Source organism: Sminthopsis crassicaudata, chromosome 2 (assembly GCF_048593235.1).
Source record: "Sminthopsis crassicaudata isolate SCR6 chromosome 2, ASM4859323v1, whole genome shotgun sequence".
In the NCBI taxonomy this organism is placed as follows: Eukaryota; Metazoa; Chordata; class Mammalia; order Dasyuromorphia; family Dasyuridae; genus Sminthopsis; species Sminthopsis crassicaudata.
This window is the reverse complement of record NC_133618.1, coordinates 567264333-567277028: the sequence shown is the minus strand read 5'-3', so window position 1 is coordinate 567277028 and position 12696 is coordinate 567264333. Positions and strand designations below refer to the sequence as shown.

Here is a 12696-nt window from a genome sequence, read left to right as displayed (position 1 = left end):
TCAAAATGTTATGTGACCAAGACAAAGTATAGTTCTCACTTCTCTAACTCTGGATCTTCTGCCTCTTCTAATGTAGCCTCAGATTATACTCAGGATTTGGGGGATTTGTCTGGTCTTTTTTTATAGTGAATTCTCAGAACATTCAAACTCATAGATCTTTCTCCAACATCTGCTTTCCAGACACATTTATCACATTTTGTATTTGTGAGACTGGTGTTTAAAACCAAATGTATTCATTTAAAATTTTATCTAATTAGATTTAGCCCAATATTCTAATCCATGAAGATAATTTTCAATCCTAAATCTGTCATCCAATTTATTAACAAATTTGTTACCGGCAAATTGGATAAGCATCCTTTGTATGCCTTTATCCAAATCATTAGTTTAAAAAAAAAAGTTTAATAGCAAAGTACCAGAGATCTCTGAACTGCTGACAACCAGTATATTTAAGTTTATTTAATCAGTTCTGAATTAATTTTTTGCTATATTCCTTATTTTTCTATCTTTTATGCAGAAAGAGTGTTAAAATTTTCTCGTGTTTTACTAAAGTCTACGTAAGCAATATTCCTTGGTTCTACTAATTTATTAACATTGAAAGCTATGCTGACTGAGTGACCCATGTTCTCAGCTCTGCTTGTCAATGTAAAGGGAATGTCACTCAGGCTGCAGCTTTCGTTATTATCTACTATCTAGAATGTATCTGGCCACCTGTAAAGTAACAAATACCAGCAGTGGGAGAAGAGCTGAGACCAGACAGCCCATTGTTGACTTATCTAAATTGTCAATCTCAACATGAAAATTATTGGGGCAGCTAGGTGGTGCAATGGATAGAGCACCAGCCCTGAAGATATTCAACACTTCCTAGCTGTGTAACCCTGGGCAAGTCACTTAACCCCAACTGCCTCAGGGGAAAAATATCAATCAGAGTTGACTCCATAGCTAAATGTAAATATGTTTAGAACTGCACATGTTTAGCCTATATTGGATTACTTGCTATCTAGAGATGAATGATGGGCAAAAGGAAGGGAGAAAATTTTGGAACACAAGGTTTTACAAGGGTGAATATTGAAAACTATCTTTCCCAGTATTTTGAAAATAAAATAGTGTGCTGTCTAGGGTAGGGGAAGGGAGAGAGAAAAACTTGGAACAAAGTTTTGCAAAGAGTGAAAAAAGGAAAAAAGAAAAGAAAAAGCTATTATTTTTAAAAAAGGAAAAAAAGGCTCCACCTTAAATCTCTTGCTGATCTCTATAGTGATCAACTGTAAAATATATTGCTGCTTTAACATTTTTTAACATTGCTTTTTTCCAATTATATGTTAAGACAATTTTTAGCATTCATTTTAATAAGACTTTGAATTCCCAATTTTCCTCCCTTTTTCTCTTCCCCCGTTCTAAAATGGCAGGCAATTTGATATAGGTTATACATGGACTCTCATGTAAAATATATTTCCAGTTGTGAAAGAAGAAACATCTAAAGAAAAAAAGAACATGAAAAAGAATCAATTTTTTTAAAAAAAGTATACTTTGAACCACATTCAGAGTGAGTTCATGAGTTTTTTATCTAAATATAGACAAGCATTTTCCTCCATGAGTCTTTTATACTTGCTAGGCATTTTTTTTTAATAAATGTGTTTTAATTGTCTTTTTCCTGAGTTTTGCCTCATTGATCAGGACAAAAACCTGAATAAATAATTTCCCTTTTAACAGTAATCTTGTCAAAAAAAAAAAAGGGGGGGGGGAATATTTATCTGGAATGATCTGTTCTGCTCTAATTTGTTTATGATGTCATCTTTTATGTCTAGGTCACTCAACCTTTTTGGACATTGTTTTAAAGTATGGTAGAAGAATCTGACATGATCTATTCTTAAAAGGGTTGGCTGGGGGCATAGTGGATAGAGTGCTGAATCTTTCTTTGTGAGTTTAAATCTGGCATCAGACACTAACTAGCTTGATGTGCTCCGGTCAAGTGGTATATCCCTTTCTATGTCAGTTTCCTCATCTATAAAATGAATTAGAAGAAGAAAATGGCAAACCACTTCAGTATTTTTGCTGAAAAAAACTCCAAACAGGCTCACAGAGAGTCAGAATTGAAAAACACATTCTTTAAAAAACCTAACTGGTTTTCTATGATCTCTGCTTCTTTTTCTAGATCTTGACAATCCATTCCTTTATTATGTTCTAAAACTCTGACAAGAAACAAACACAAGCTCATTGATTCCATTCTCTTTTGGAAAATCAGAACAACTGGACTTCTTAATCCTACAGTATCTCTCCAATTTTCTTCAATCTTTCAAAAATCACTGAGTAGCTGAACAATACAAGTACCAAATATTTCAGTACTACTCTAGATAAATCATCTGTCCTAGGTGACTTTAAACTCACTAAGGACAAGCAGGTGCTTTTTTATTTGAGTATTAAATCCCTATTAGTAATTTTCATTCTGTCCTTGCCAATTCAAAGATTATTCTCATCAAAGAAAGTAAAAACAAACCAAGAATCAAAAAGTTCTGGCACCAGTTTTCAATACCCCTAACCTCTCAAAGCAATTGGCCTAAGCTTTATCTGATCATCCTTTTCCCCCACTTAGCTTTCAAAGCCTTTTTTATTGGCCTTAGGATTCATCAGCAGGCTCGGCTAATTCTGAGCTTTTAGTACTCCTGAACCTATTCTTACAGCCATATCCATACAAAAAAGCCTTCCTTCTGTATTCATCTTCTGTTACCAAACTTCCAACAAGGGCTCTAGTATTCCAGTCCAGAATTTGAATGACCTCATTTCCCAACTGTTTTACTTGACCATTCAAAAGCCACTCCCCTAAAAAGTTCATAGACTACTTACAGAAGTTGAGCCAACAACTCTCCAAAGCTGGCAGCAGGAAATGAGTGGTAAGAGAATTAATGCAACCATAGTGACTGAGATTACTAGAATCTAAAATCTTCATGAAGAAAGTTGGGGGGGGGGGGGTGGAACTAGAGAGATGAAAGGGGAGAGACACAGACTCACCAGAAGCAAGGTTGAAGAAATGAGAGAATCAAGTCAGATGCATGTGAAAGCTTTTTTTTTGGTCTTCCTAATAGAACTGAGCTGTCCTTTTGGATTCGACTCAATTCAATAAATATTCTAGGAGGAAAAGACTTAACAGGGCAATTCTGGTGTTTAGCTTTTGAAGAAAATATACACAGGTCACAAATCCAGTTCTATTCAGCATCAAGTCAGAACCACAAAACTGCCTAAAACTGAGGTGCTATTTTCTCAAAGAACCTTGGCTAAATTTACTTAGCTCTGAAAAGCAGCACCCTAATAAGGCAAACAAAGGAGAAGATAATAAAGCAGAAGTTATCTTCAGTGTCTATCATAAATAAAACATCTAAGGAAAGTTTTTTTCATTTTAAAATTAATTTTAATTAACATTTATTTAAAATTTTTATTTTATTTAATTTATTTTAATTTTATACTTTTCAATGAACAAAAATATTCTCTCTCTTCCCCCTAATTTAAAAAAACACACAAAACTTTTTAACAAACAAAACATAGAAAAGGAATAAATCCTTGCATTAGTAGGTCAAAGGATGAGTTCCTAAACTAGGGATACACAGATTCAGGACCTGTGAAATTCAATGGGGAAAATATATACATATACACACATATATAAATATTACATTTATAATATATGTGTGTGTGTATATATATATATCTTTATTCCATTAACATCTAACTGAAATTTATCACTTCCCTCAATTATTTAAAAAACATGATTCTGAGAGAGTCCATAGACTTCACCAGACTTCAGAGTGGCACATGAAAGAAAAAGTATCCCAGATCTAGGACGTATTCTACTCAATATACTCTATATCCCCTGTGAATGAAGCTTCTGGAAATATATGCTTCCTTTCTACCTGTTCCCTGACATGTTAAGAGTTAACAGGTATTGGTAGTACTGAGTAGCCAAATTCCACCTCCCATTGTCAAATCTGCAGCTTCATTAACTGGACAGAGAAATCTACCTGACAAAAAAAATTGGCTAGTTAGAAAGTTATTCTAAGTGATGAAATGAAGGGTTAAACTATGAGTAAAAGGAGCCTAACTGCCCAGGCTTGGACATGCCTTGGGGACTCAGAAGTCTGGGCACAAAACTACTTTCTAAACCAGGAGTTCCTAATCATTTTTGTCATGGACTGCTTTGGCTGTGTAGTCAAACCTACAGACCCCTTCTCTCAATAATGTTTTTAAATGTACAAAACAAAACGCATAGGATTACAAAGGAAATCAATTATATTGAAATAGTTATCAAAACATTTTTTAAAACTTTAGAGGCCCCAAGTTAAGAGAATTAAACTATAGTTTGCAGTTGTGGTCTCTATATAATCTCATTTCTAGATTAAAAAAATCTTTGGGAACTATGCCTTAAGGTGTTGGTACTTAATATTGTCTTCTTAAAAACAAAACAAAACAAAACAAAAAAAAAACACATAATGTTTATAGCTCCTCTTCCAAATTTCACTATATTATAAAATGTCCTAGGCAAAGATAGAAGTGTCAGGTCTTTAAGGACACACCCATTTTTAAAAAAATCTTTTGTGAAGCTGATGTTCAAATCAGTAGCTTAAATGGCCGGCTCCCCACACTCTTTAGAGTGATAAATAGTAACAATGTATTTTCTTCAATTCAGTCACTGTTCTCCAACTTTCCAAACCATCTGAGGTCAACAAATGGGCTACAAATGCAAATCAGCCCAGCCAATTCTTCCTAAGAGTTTCAGGGCAACTGCTCTGTGTGTCCACAGAAGTTTACCTTGCTCTTGATCAATGGAAATACCTGAAATAAAAAATGTCCTTCTATATTTTATATTCTTGTGCTGAACTTTGAGCTAAAGATCTGTCGCTGCTTGCCTTGTGTGTGGCTTCTACTGGCACACCAAAGATAAAGATAACAAGCTAACGGGTTTTCTAGTTTTGTTCTACATATACTATCTCACTTGACCTCACAACCCTGTAAAGGAATGACTACATTACTTGGGGGTTAGCCTTATTTCACAAAAGGTATACCTCTATGGTTCCTTTCAGATATAAACCTATGGTCCTATGAAGAAAATTAAGGGTCAGGCCAGTTGACTACTTGGCCAGTCATACAATTGGGTAGGATTTCAATCCTTAAAACATTGGCAATGGATTTGAACCCAGGTCTCTCCCAACTCCAAGTATAGACTTGTTTCCCACACCACAGCAATTTACAAATATTGCTGAGACTCAACAACGAAAAGCCTTTGTGAGAGATTATTCCTTTTCTCTATTTCTTCTCAAAAGGTGGCAGTCAAGAAATACCTGTAGAGTGTTAGTTGCTACTTAAGTTCCCTCAATTATCTCCTTGACACGCAGCTGTCCGTCAGCCTCCATCTCCAACTCCTGGGATTTGAGGTTTTGATTGATGACTTAACCATTTCTAATTTGACCCACCACCGCCCCTTTACTAACCTCCTGCTTTCAGGAGCTCTGGCTCTAGAAATAATAATCCAATCAACCTACCATTCCTGGGAGAGAGTCCGAAAAATGGCTCTACGGCTCCACACTTGATGCCCTTGACTTCTCTGATAGTACTCCCCTAATTATGGGCCACGGACCTCCCTCCCAATAATGTAAGTTTCTTAAAAGCAAGGGAGGTAATATTTCTTCATGCATTCTTTCAAGATTCAAAACTTTAATTTGCTCAAGCGCAGAGATCACAAAGTGACATTTACAAAGCACGCTAACAAATGTCTGCAAAACACTTTGCATGCGTTATTTATCTCACTTGAACCTCACAACTCAGGTACTACACATATTATTCCCATTCTATACGTAAGAAAACAGCATCAGAAAAGTTAAATCAATTGCCTGGTTAAGTGATCCAGATAACCGGATGCAAAACTCGAACTCAGGTGTTCCAAAAACCAAGGCAACCATTTTTTCCACACTGCCTTTAAAGTTTGTATCTTCGTAGGAGCCTAAGCCAGTGTTCCGCACGTGTCAACCTCTTAAAGTCTGCTGAATGCTTGCTTACAATTAACATCAATAACAGGGAGGGGAGAGGGGAGAAGAGGAGGGAGAGGAAGACCACGTCAAGATCGGAAAAACACAGGTGCAACCTACAAGGGAAGGGGCGAATGACCCACCCTGCAGAACAAGCTGCCCCCTACCCTGCAGAACAAGCTGCCCCCTACCCTGCAGAACAAGCTGCCCCCTACCCCGCAGAACAAGCTGCCCCCTACCCCGCAGAACAAGCTGCTCCCTGCCCCATCCGCACAAGTTCTGGCCGCCCAGAGGTTTCTGAACCCTCTATCCCCTCCGCAAGCCCGCACCTCATAGCTGCAGTTTCGAGCCGCTCCCAGCGAGGCTTACAGTTCAGACCGAGCTAGCAGGCAGGTTCGATCCCGGACAGTGCCCTCACCCTCACCCGCCCACTCCTCGCACTTGCTCAGATTCCCGGCAAAGTCTTCGAAAAACTGAGCGGCGGAAATTTCAATCAGAACCGCTGGGAGGATCCGCGCTGCCATTGGTTTGCGGCTGTAATGCTCCTCCCCTTGCCCGGGAAGCGCTGCCCCAGCCGCACTTGAGCCAGAGAAAAGTGGCCTCGGTAAAGGCTAAGTGACTTGGAAGGGCCGAGGAGGAAGGGAGAGTGTTTCAGGAACTAAGTGCTATGGACAAGGGAAATTAGGGACCAAACTTCATCACGAACTATGCATAAGATTTAATTCCTTCCCTTCTTTAAACAGTTAACCCCACCAGTGGGTTGTTTTTTTTTTTAAGTTAGCCCTTTGGAAAAGGAAGGATTACTGTGTCCGGCCCCCTTTGCCACTCCATGCAGTGCATTCAGACTTTTTATCGTGAACTACAGCAACGTCCTATTTCCAGTCTTAACAACTGCACTCTATTCTTCCTCCAATTCCACCTTCATACCACTGCTAAAACAAGCTACCTTTTACACAGATCTAGCTTCGTCATTTTTCTCTAAAAATTCCCGTGGCTCCCTATTTCCCACCAAATACAATTCTAAATCTTTTGCCTGGATAAGGCCCTCCACTCAATTTTCCCACAGAATCTCACTCTTCACCGTGATCTCTCTAGACTCGAGTCAAAATATACTAATTCACTTTCTAAATAGACTCAGAACTCCTACAAATTTCCTCAAACTTTGTTCAAACTTCTCTTCAGTTGTGGAATTCCTACCCAACTCATATGCCTTTTAAGAGATGAAGTTATTTCTTACTATTTTCCTGCACTAATCAGCTGTTTGCACCACACTTAGCCGTAAAATAACCTAATCAATGGTGCTACTAGAACCTAATTAGCCAACATTTCAGGATTATCATTATATTTTTTTGCATGCAATAATTTGTTTTCCCCCTTTTTTGCTTCAAATGGTATTTAACATATTCTAAATTCATTTAAATATATCAAATAACAGCTTTTTCTTATTTTTTTTTATTCTGAACTTAAACATAAAAAAAAAAAAGCACTTTCAAATACACAGCAGCACACATGGGGGTTATATGTAATACCAAGAATTTCCATTACATACTGCTTGTTTTTTTTAACTATATAATTTCACACATTCTTTTCAAAACTGCCTGCATGCCTGTGCTTTCTTCTGAACGTTCTTCAATTCTTTTCCTTTCTGTGTTTTTTAAAGTGCTTCAATTGCCCTTTTTGACATCACTATAACTAAACCCTACTTTCTCTACCTAAATTTCTCCCCCAATTAAAAATTGAAAGAAAAAAACCCTTTTAAGAAATAAGCATGAGCAAATAAAATGACTCTACAGTAGCTGTGTCCAAAAAAAAAAAGTATATCTTTTTATACTACCTCAATGTCAGGAAGTAGATAATATGCTTTATCATAGGTCCTCTCCAAGGAGGACTGCAATTCCTTCATTGAATTTCTGAAGGCAATAAAAGGATGATGAGACTGGGCTCTCTGCAGTCTTTGAGTACTAGATTACAATTATATCTGTTCATATAAATATTGTTGATCTAAAGGCAAGATTTTTAGGTTGAAACATAAAGCTACTTTCTTAGTTGCTATGTCTTATTTTAAAGGGGGAGGAGTATCCCCAGCTTTTTAACTAGTGGCATGGGTCTTTCCCACAAAAACTGGTTACATAAAAGAACATAATAAATAGCAAGTAAAACGATTTATCAAATCAAATAGCCATTATAAGTTAGAGATGCTCTAAAATTTAGAATATATCAAAAAATACACAAGAGTGAAGGAACTCTCTGCCTGAGTATAAGATATCATAAGTCAAAACAAGAAAAAGCCTAGATCTCACACAAAGGAAAATTCTCTAGCTTCCCAGGGGAAAGGGGGAAGCTGAAAATCAGGGATATTTGTTGAAAAATAATATTCCTCCAATCTACAACTTCCAAAGCTTCTCTTCTCTTTCTCTCCGCAGAAAATGTCTGCCAATGTATTTACAATCTTTAAAAATGACTCTCCTTACCAAAAGTTCCAGTACCAATTCTACCACTCACCCTCATACAGTTCTGCTCGATAGTAATTAGGTCAATTTCAAGCTAAATGCCCCAGCTTTTCCTGAGTCGTATACACAATAACACTATAAATACATACAACTTTGAAAGATTTATTAACTAATTGCAAAGACCAAACATAATTCTAGAGGACCAAAGATTAAGCATGCTATTTCCTGAAGAGACACAATGGAGTCAAGTTGCAATTTGAGACATTTTCAGACAAAATGTGGTAATTTGTTTTTCTTTATTATGAATATTTTTACAAATAATTGTTCTTTTATTTTTCTCAAATTGGAGAGGAGGGAAAAGTGAGAGAAATGAGAGCTAAAGATAAGAAGGAAGGAGGAAAGGAGACCAGGAAGAAAGGAAAGGGGGAAGGAGGGAGAAAAGGAAGGAAGGAAGCAAAGGAAGGAAGGAAGGGGAGGAAGAAGGAAGGAAGCAAAGGAAGAAAGGAGTCATTGAATCACATTTTTAAAAAGTACAGAAAGAAGGCCAGAGAAATCACAAACAAGACATCTTTGAGAGTAGGACTTAAAAAAAAAAAAGGAAAAGGAAAAGGAAAAGGATCCACATTTTAAAAAAAATGTACATAGCAGCTCTTTTTGTCGAGTCAAAGAATTGGAAATTAAGGGGATGCCCATCAATTGGGGAATGGCTGAACAAATTGTGCTATATGAAAGTAATGTAATACTATTGTGCTATAAGAAATGATGAACAGATTTCAGAAAAATCTGAAATGACATTGATGCTGAGTGAAGTAAGCAGAACCAGGAGAACACTATACCCAGTAATGCCAACATTGTGTTGTTGATCAGCTTTGATAGACTGCTCTTCTCAGCAACATAACGATCTAAGACAATTCCAAGACTCATGATAGAAGATGCAGACCACAACCAGAGAAATGGACTCTGAATGTAGATCAAAACATACTGTTTTTGCCTTTTTTTAAATTTTTTTTTCCTTTCATGTGCTTTTTCCCTTTTTTTCTGATTCTTCTTTCACAACATGACTAATGTGGAAAAAAATTTAATATGACTGTACATGTATAAACTACATAATATTGCCTGCTGTTTTGGGAGAGATGGAAGGGAAAAAATGGAAATCAAAATATTACAAAAGTAAATGTTGAGAACTAATTACCAAAAAATAAATTTAAAAAAGCATGTTGAATTTATTATATACTTAAAAAGAAAAGCAAGATCTATACACAATATTGGTAATTTCATGTTCAATTTCTCAGTTCTATAGTTTATATATTAGTGCTTGTTTTATTTACTATTTATTGAGTTTAGCATTAAAAAATAACAAGAAAAAATAAATTCATGTAATATTCCCATTCTGGTATTACTAGTACAAAATTAATTACTTTCCTAAAATACAGGCAAACAAATATGTCAAGCCTTGCTTTGCCAATCTTTAAATGTACATTTGTGACAAGAAAAATCAAATATCATTTTTAGTATTATTATGTAAATACCAAACAGTATTACTATAGTCCTTAATTATTCGAAGACTAAACATTTAATTTTAGGGGCAGCTAGGTAGCCCAGTGGATAGAACACCAGCCCGAAAGTCAGGAGGACCCGAGTTCAAATGTGACCTCAGATACTTAACACTTCCTAGCTGTGTGACTCTGGACAAATCACTTAACCCCAAATGCCTCAAAAAAAACAAACAAAAAAAAAAAACCCAAACATTTAATTTTAATATTATTACCAGATTCAACACAGGCTTGAGATAAGAAGGCAGGCAGAAGATTGAAGTTAAAAATTTCCAATTATCCCTCTCTTGAGAAAAGGATAGACTTAGCTGGGTGGGTGTTTTCCAAGCCCCAGAGGTACCAAATGTTGTACTTGGTTTTACATAGCCTTCTTTTGATCTTATGAGGATTTGACTAGGGGTACTTCCTTTCCCCCAGGAAAGGGACTCTCAATTTACCAAGTTCTAGAAAACCCCCTAAGGTGCTTTTTAAACACTTCTCCCAATAGGTTTAGACCTGGTTGCTATGGGGACCAAATCCTAACCCTTAAACCCAAAAGAACTCATTAATAAGAAAATTGCCTAAGATCTAAGCAGCAATTATGACGGTTTTCAAACTAGGGCTACTACAAAGGATACTGATAATTATTTTTTATTTGATTTAGGGGGACACCAAGAATATTTCTGTAGAATCTTCTTTCCTCTCTTGTTCAGTGCCAGGATTGAGCTTTGAAGATGCTGACTTAAATTTCTGTTTTCTTCTATCACATGGGCTATTTCCCCAAACCTTACACACCTGTCCCATGCCCCCTGGGACTAATCGAGTCTGCTGCTACATTGAGAGGGTGATGTTGTCAAGTTATAGTATGTTATTGGAATAAGACTTCAGAAACTGGTGGCTGGCCATAAGTCTTACAAACATATCAGCTTTCAATCTGTACCTCAAACTGACTCAAAGGTAAGAGAAATTTAGAGACCAGCAGTTAATGGAATATAAGAGCTCTATTTGGAGATTTAAAGGATGAGACTTCTATAATTTTATGGAAGGGATAATGAAAGAATATTTAACTTGCAATGTTTTAGTGCTAAATTCTAGGAAACTGATAAATCCTTTCCTGCAGCTGAGAAAAAATACTTAAAAGTGCTGCAAAGTAGTGTACCTCTGAGCCTTTAGAGAATGCTGTTGAGGTCTCTGGGAATTTTAATGTAATGATCAGAGCTTCCTGGGATTTTCCCTTCAGTCAAAGGCCAAGTTGATGCTAGGAAAGGGTGTTAAAAGAAATATATATGATGTATGTATACACACTGTAGCAATTATGCCTAGTCAAGCAAAACAAAATCTGAGGGAATATATTTCCAGCATCTGATTTCACTGGGAGAGAGAACTATGCTCACTAACTCAAATTCTACTTAAAAAGATTTTTAGGAGCTCCGATGAAAATTCAGCATCTGGTAGCCAAATCTTTGGTAACTTGCCTCTTTGAATTTAGCTGTTCTACTTCTCCAATAAAGTGTATTGCTGACCCCAACCTATTTAGTCTTGCCAGCATGGTGGGATTTGCCAGAATTTGTACTCCATTGGCATAGCCTTTTAAGAACTCAGGGTCACCTCAAATGGCACAATAAAACACTGGAGTAGGACTGAATAGGATGATGTCTATTTTAAAAGTTAGCCAATCACAACTTCTATTTTATTTTACCTTCTTTTCCCCAAATATTATTCCTTTTTACCTAGATAATTGGATAATTTGAACAATCACCTAAAATCTTGTAAAATCAGGGTTATTAGGCAGCAAATGTGGGGGAAAACTGTCTTCTATCTGTAACTAAGTGAGACCTAAGAATCTATAGTGCTTTGGGTCTTTTTTTTGTTTTTAGACTTTCTGGCTGTGGGCCTGGCTAAAGGATCAACAAGAATAATGGCATGTCTAATATTTGATTTAACATAAAACTGCATGCTTATGAGCTCTGAAACCATGAAGTTGACTCCTTCATTTCTGTCCATTGGGCTGTTATTATACAACTCCTGGGTGGGCTTCGCCTATTTGACCTCTTCTTCAGGTACAGTTTTCTTCTTGACATCTCCTGCCCTTATTAAATAACACTCCCCTAAAGTTTTAAAGGAAATGCTTTCCTACACATGGTTACTTACTGGGGAAGGTTACACTAACACTGCCCACATCATTGAACAGATCTTGGAATCATCCAACCCTTTTCTCATTCCCTACAGTTCTGATCCATTATCCACACCTGTGCCAGGCTTCCCGGGACCAGAGTGGGCATTATTATCCAGGTTTCTTCTGTCCTCGGCTTTCTGATGATCCAGAGGAAGCCTATTGCTGCCACTTCCAAGCCTCTCAAGGTTCCTGTTGCAAGCAAGAGGACTTTGAGGCACTTAACCAGGTCAACTTGTCAGCACTGCCACCTCCACCCATCCTAAGGTAAGTCACCTACAAAGTCAGCCTGGGGAGATAGCAAGCTATGGTGTTACCAATAGTTACACAGCCCTAAAACAGAATCAGTTTTCTAAAGGACTCTCTTCCTATATTTAGAGCCCATTTTCTGTTATGGTTGCTTTTAGTTTCTAGGGAAGATGAGGAAGCAGAAAAAGAATGAATGAAAAAGCATCTATTAAGTGCTTACTATTTGCCAATCGTGGTGCTAATTGCTCAGAATATGACAAGAAAAAAAAAAAGACTCAGCTCTTGAA

General features: G+C 36.8%; 1 protein-coding gene across 2 annotated transcripts in view; it reads right to left on the bottom strand.

Annotated features, from left to right (window-relative positions):
* LOC141558261 (protein regulator of cytokinesis 1-like) overlaps positions 1-6470 on the bottom strand; it is a 36756-nt gene extending 30286 nt beyond the window's left edge. Inside the window, exon 1 of one of the 2 annotated variants that reach the window (XM_074295193.1) lies at positions 6335-6470. In XM_074295193.1, the coding sequence (XP_074151294.1) occupies positions 6335-6339 (5 nt within the window). In that variant the 5' untranslated portion in view covers positions 6340-6470. Of the gene's footprint in view, positions 1-6244; positions 6281-6334 lie in introns of those variants that run through there. The other variant, XM_074295192.1, reaches the window with a different exon arrangement.
* Positions 6471-12696: the final 6226 nt, after the last annotated feature.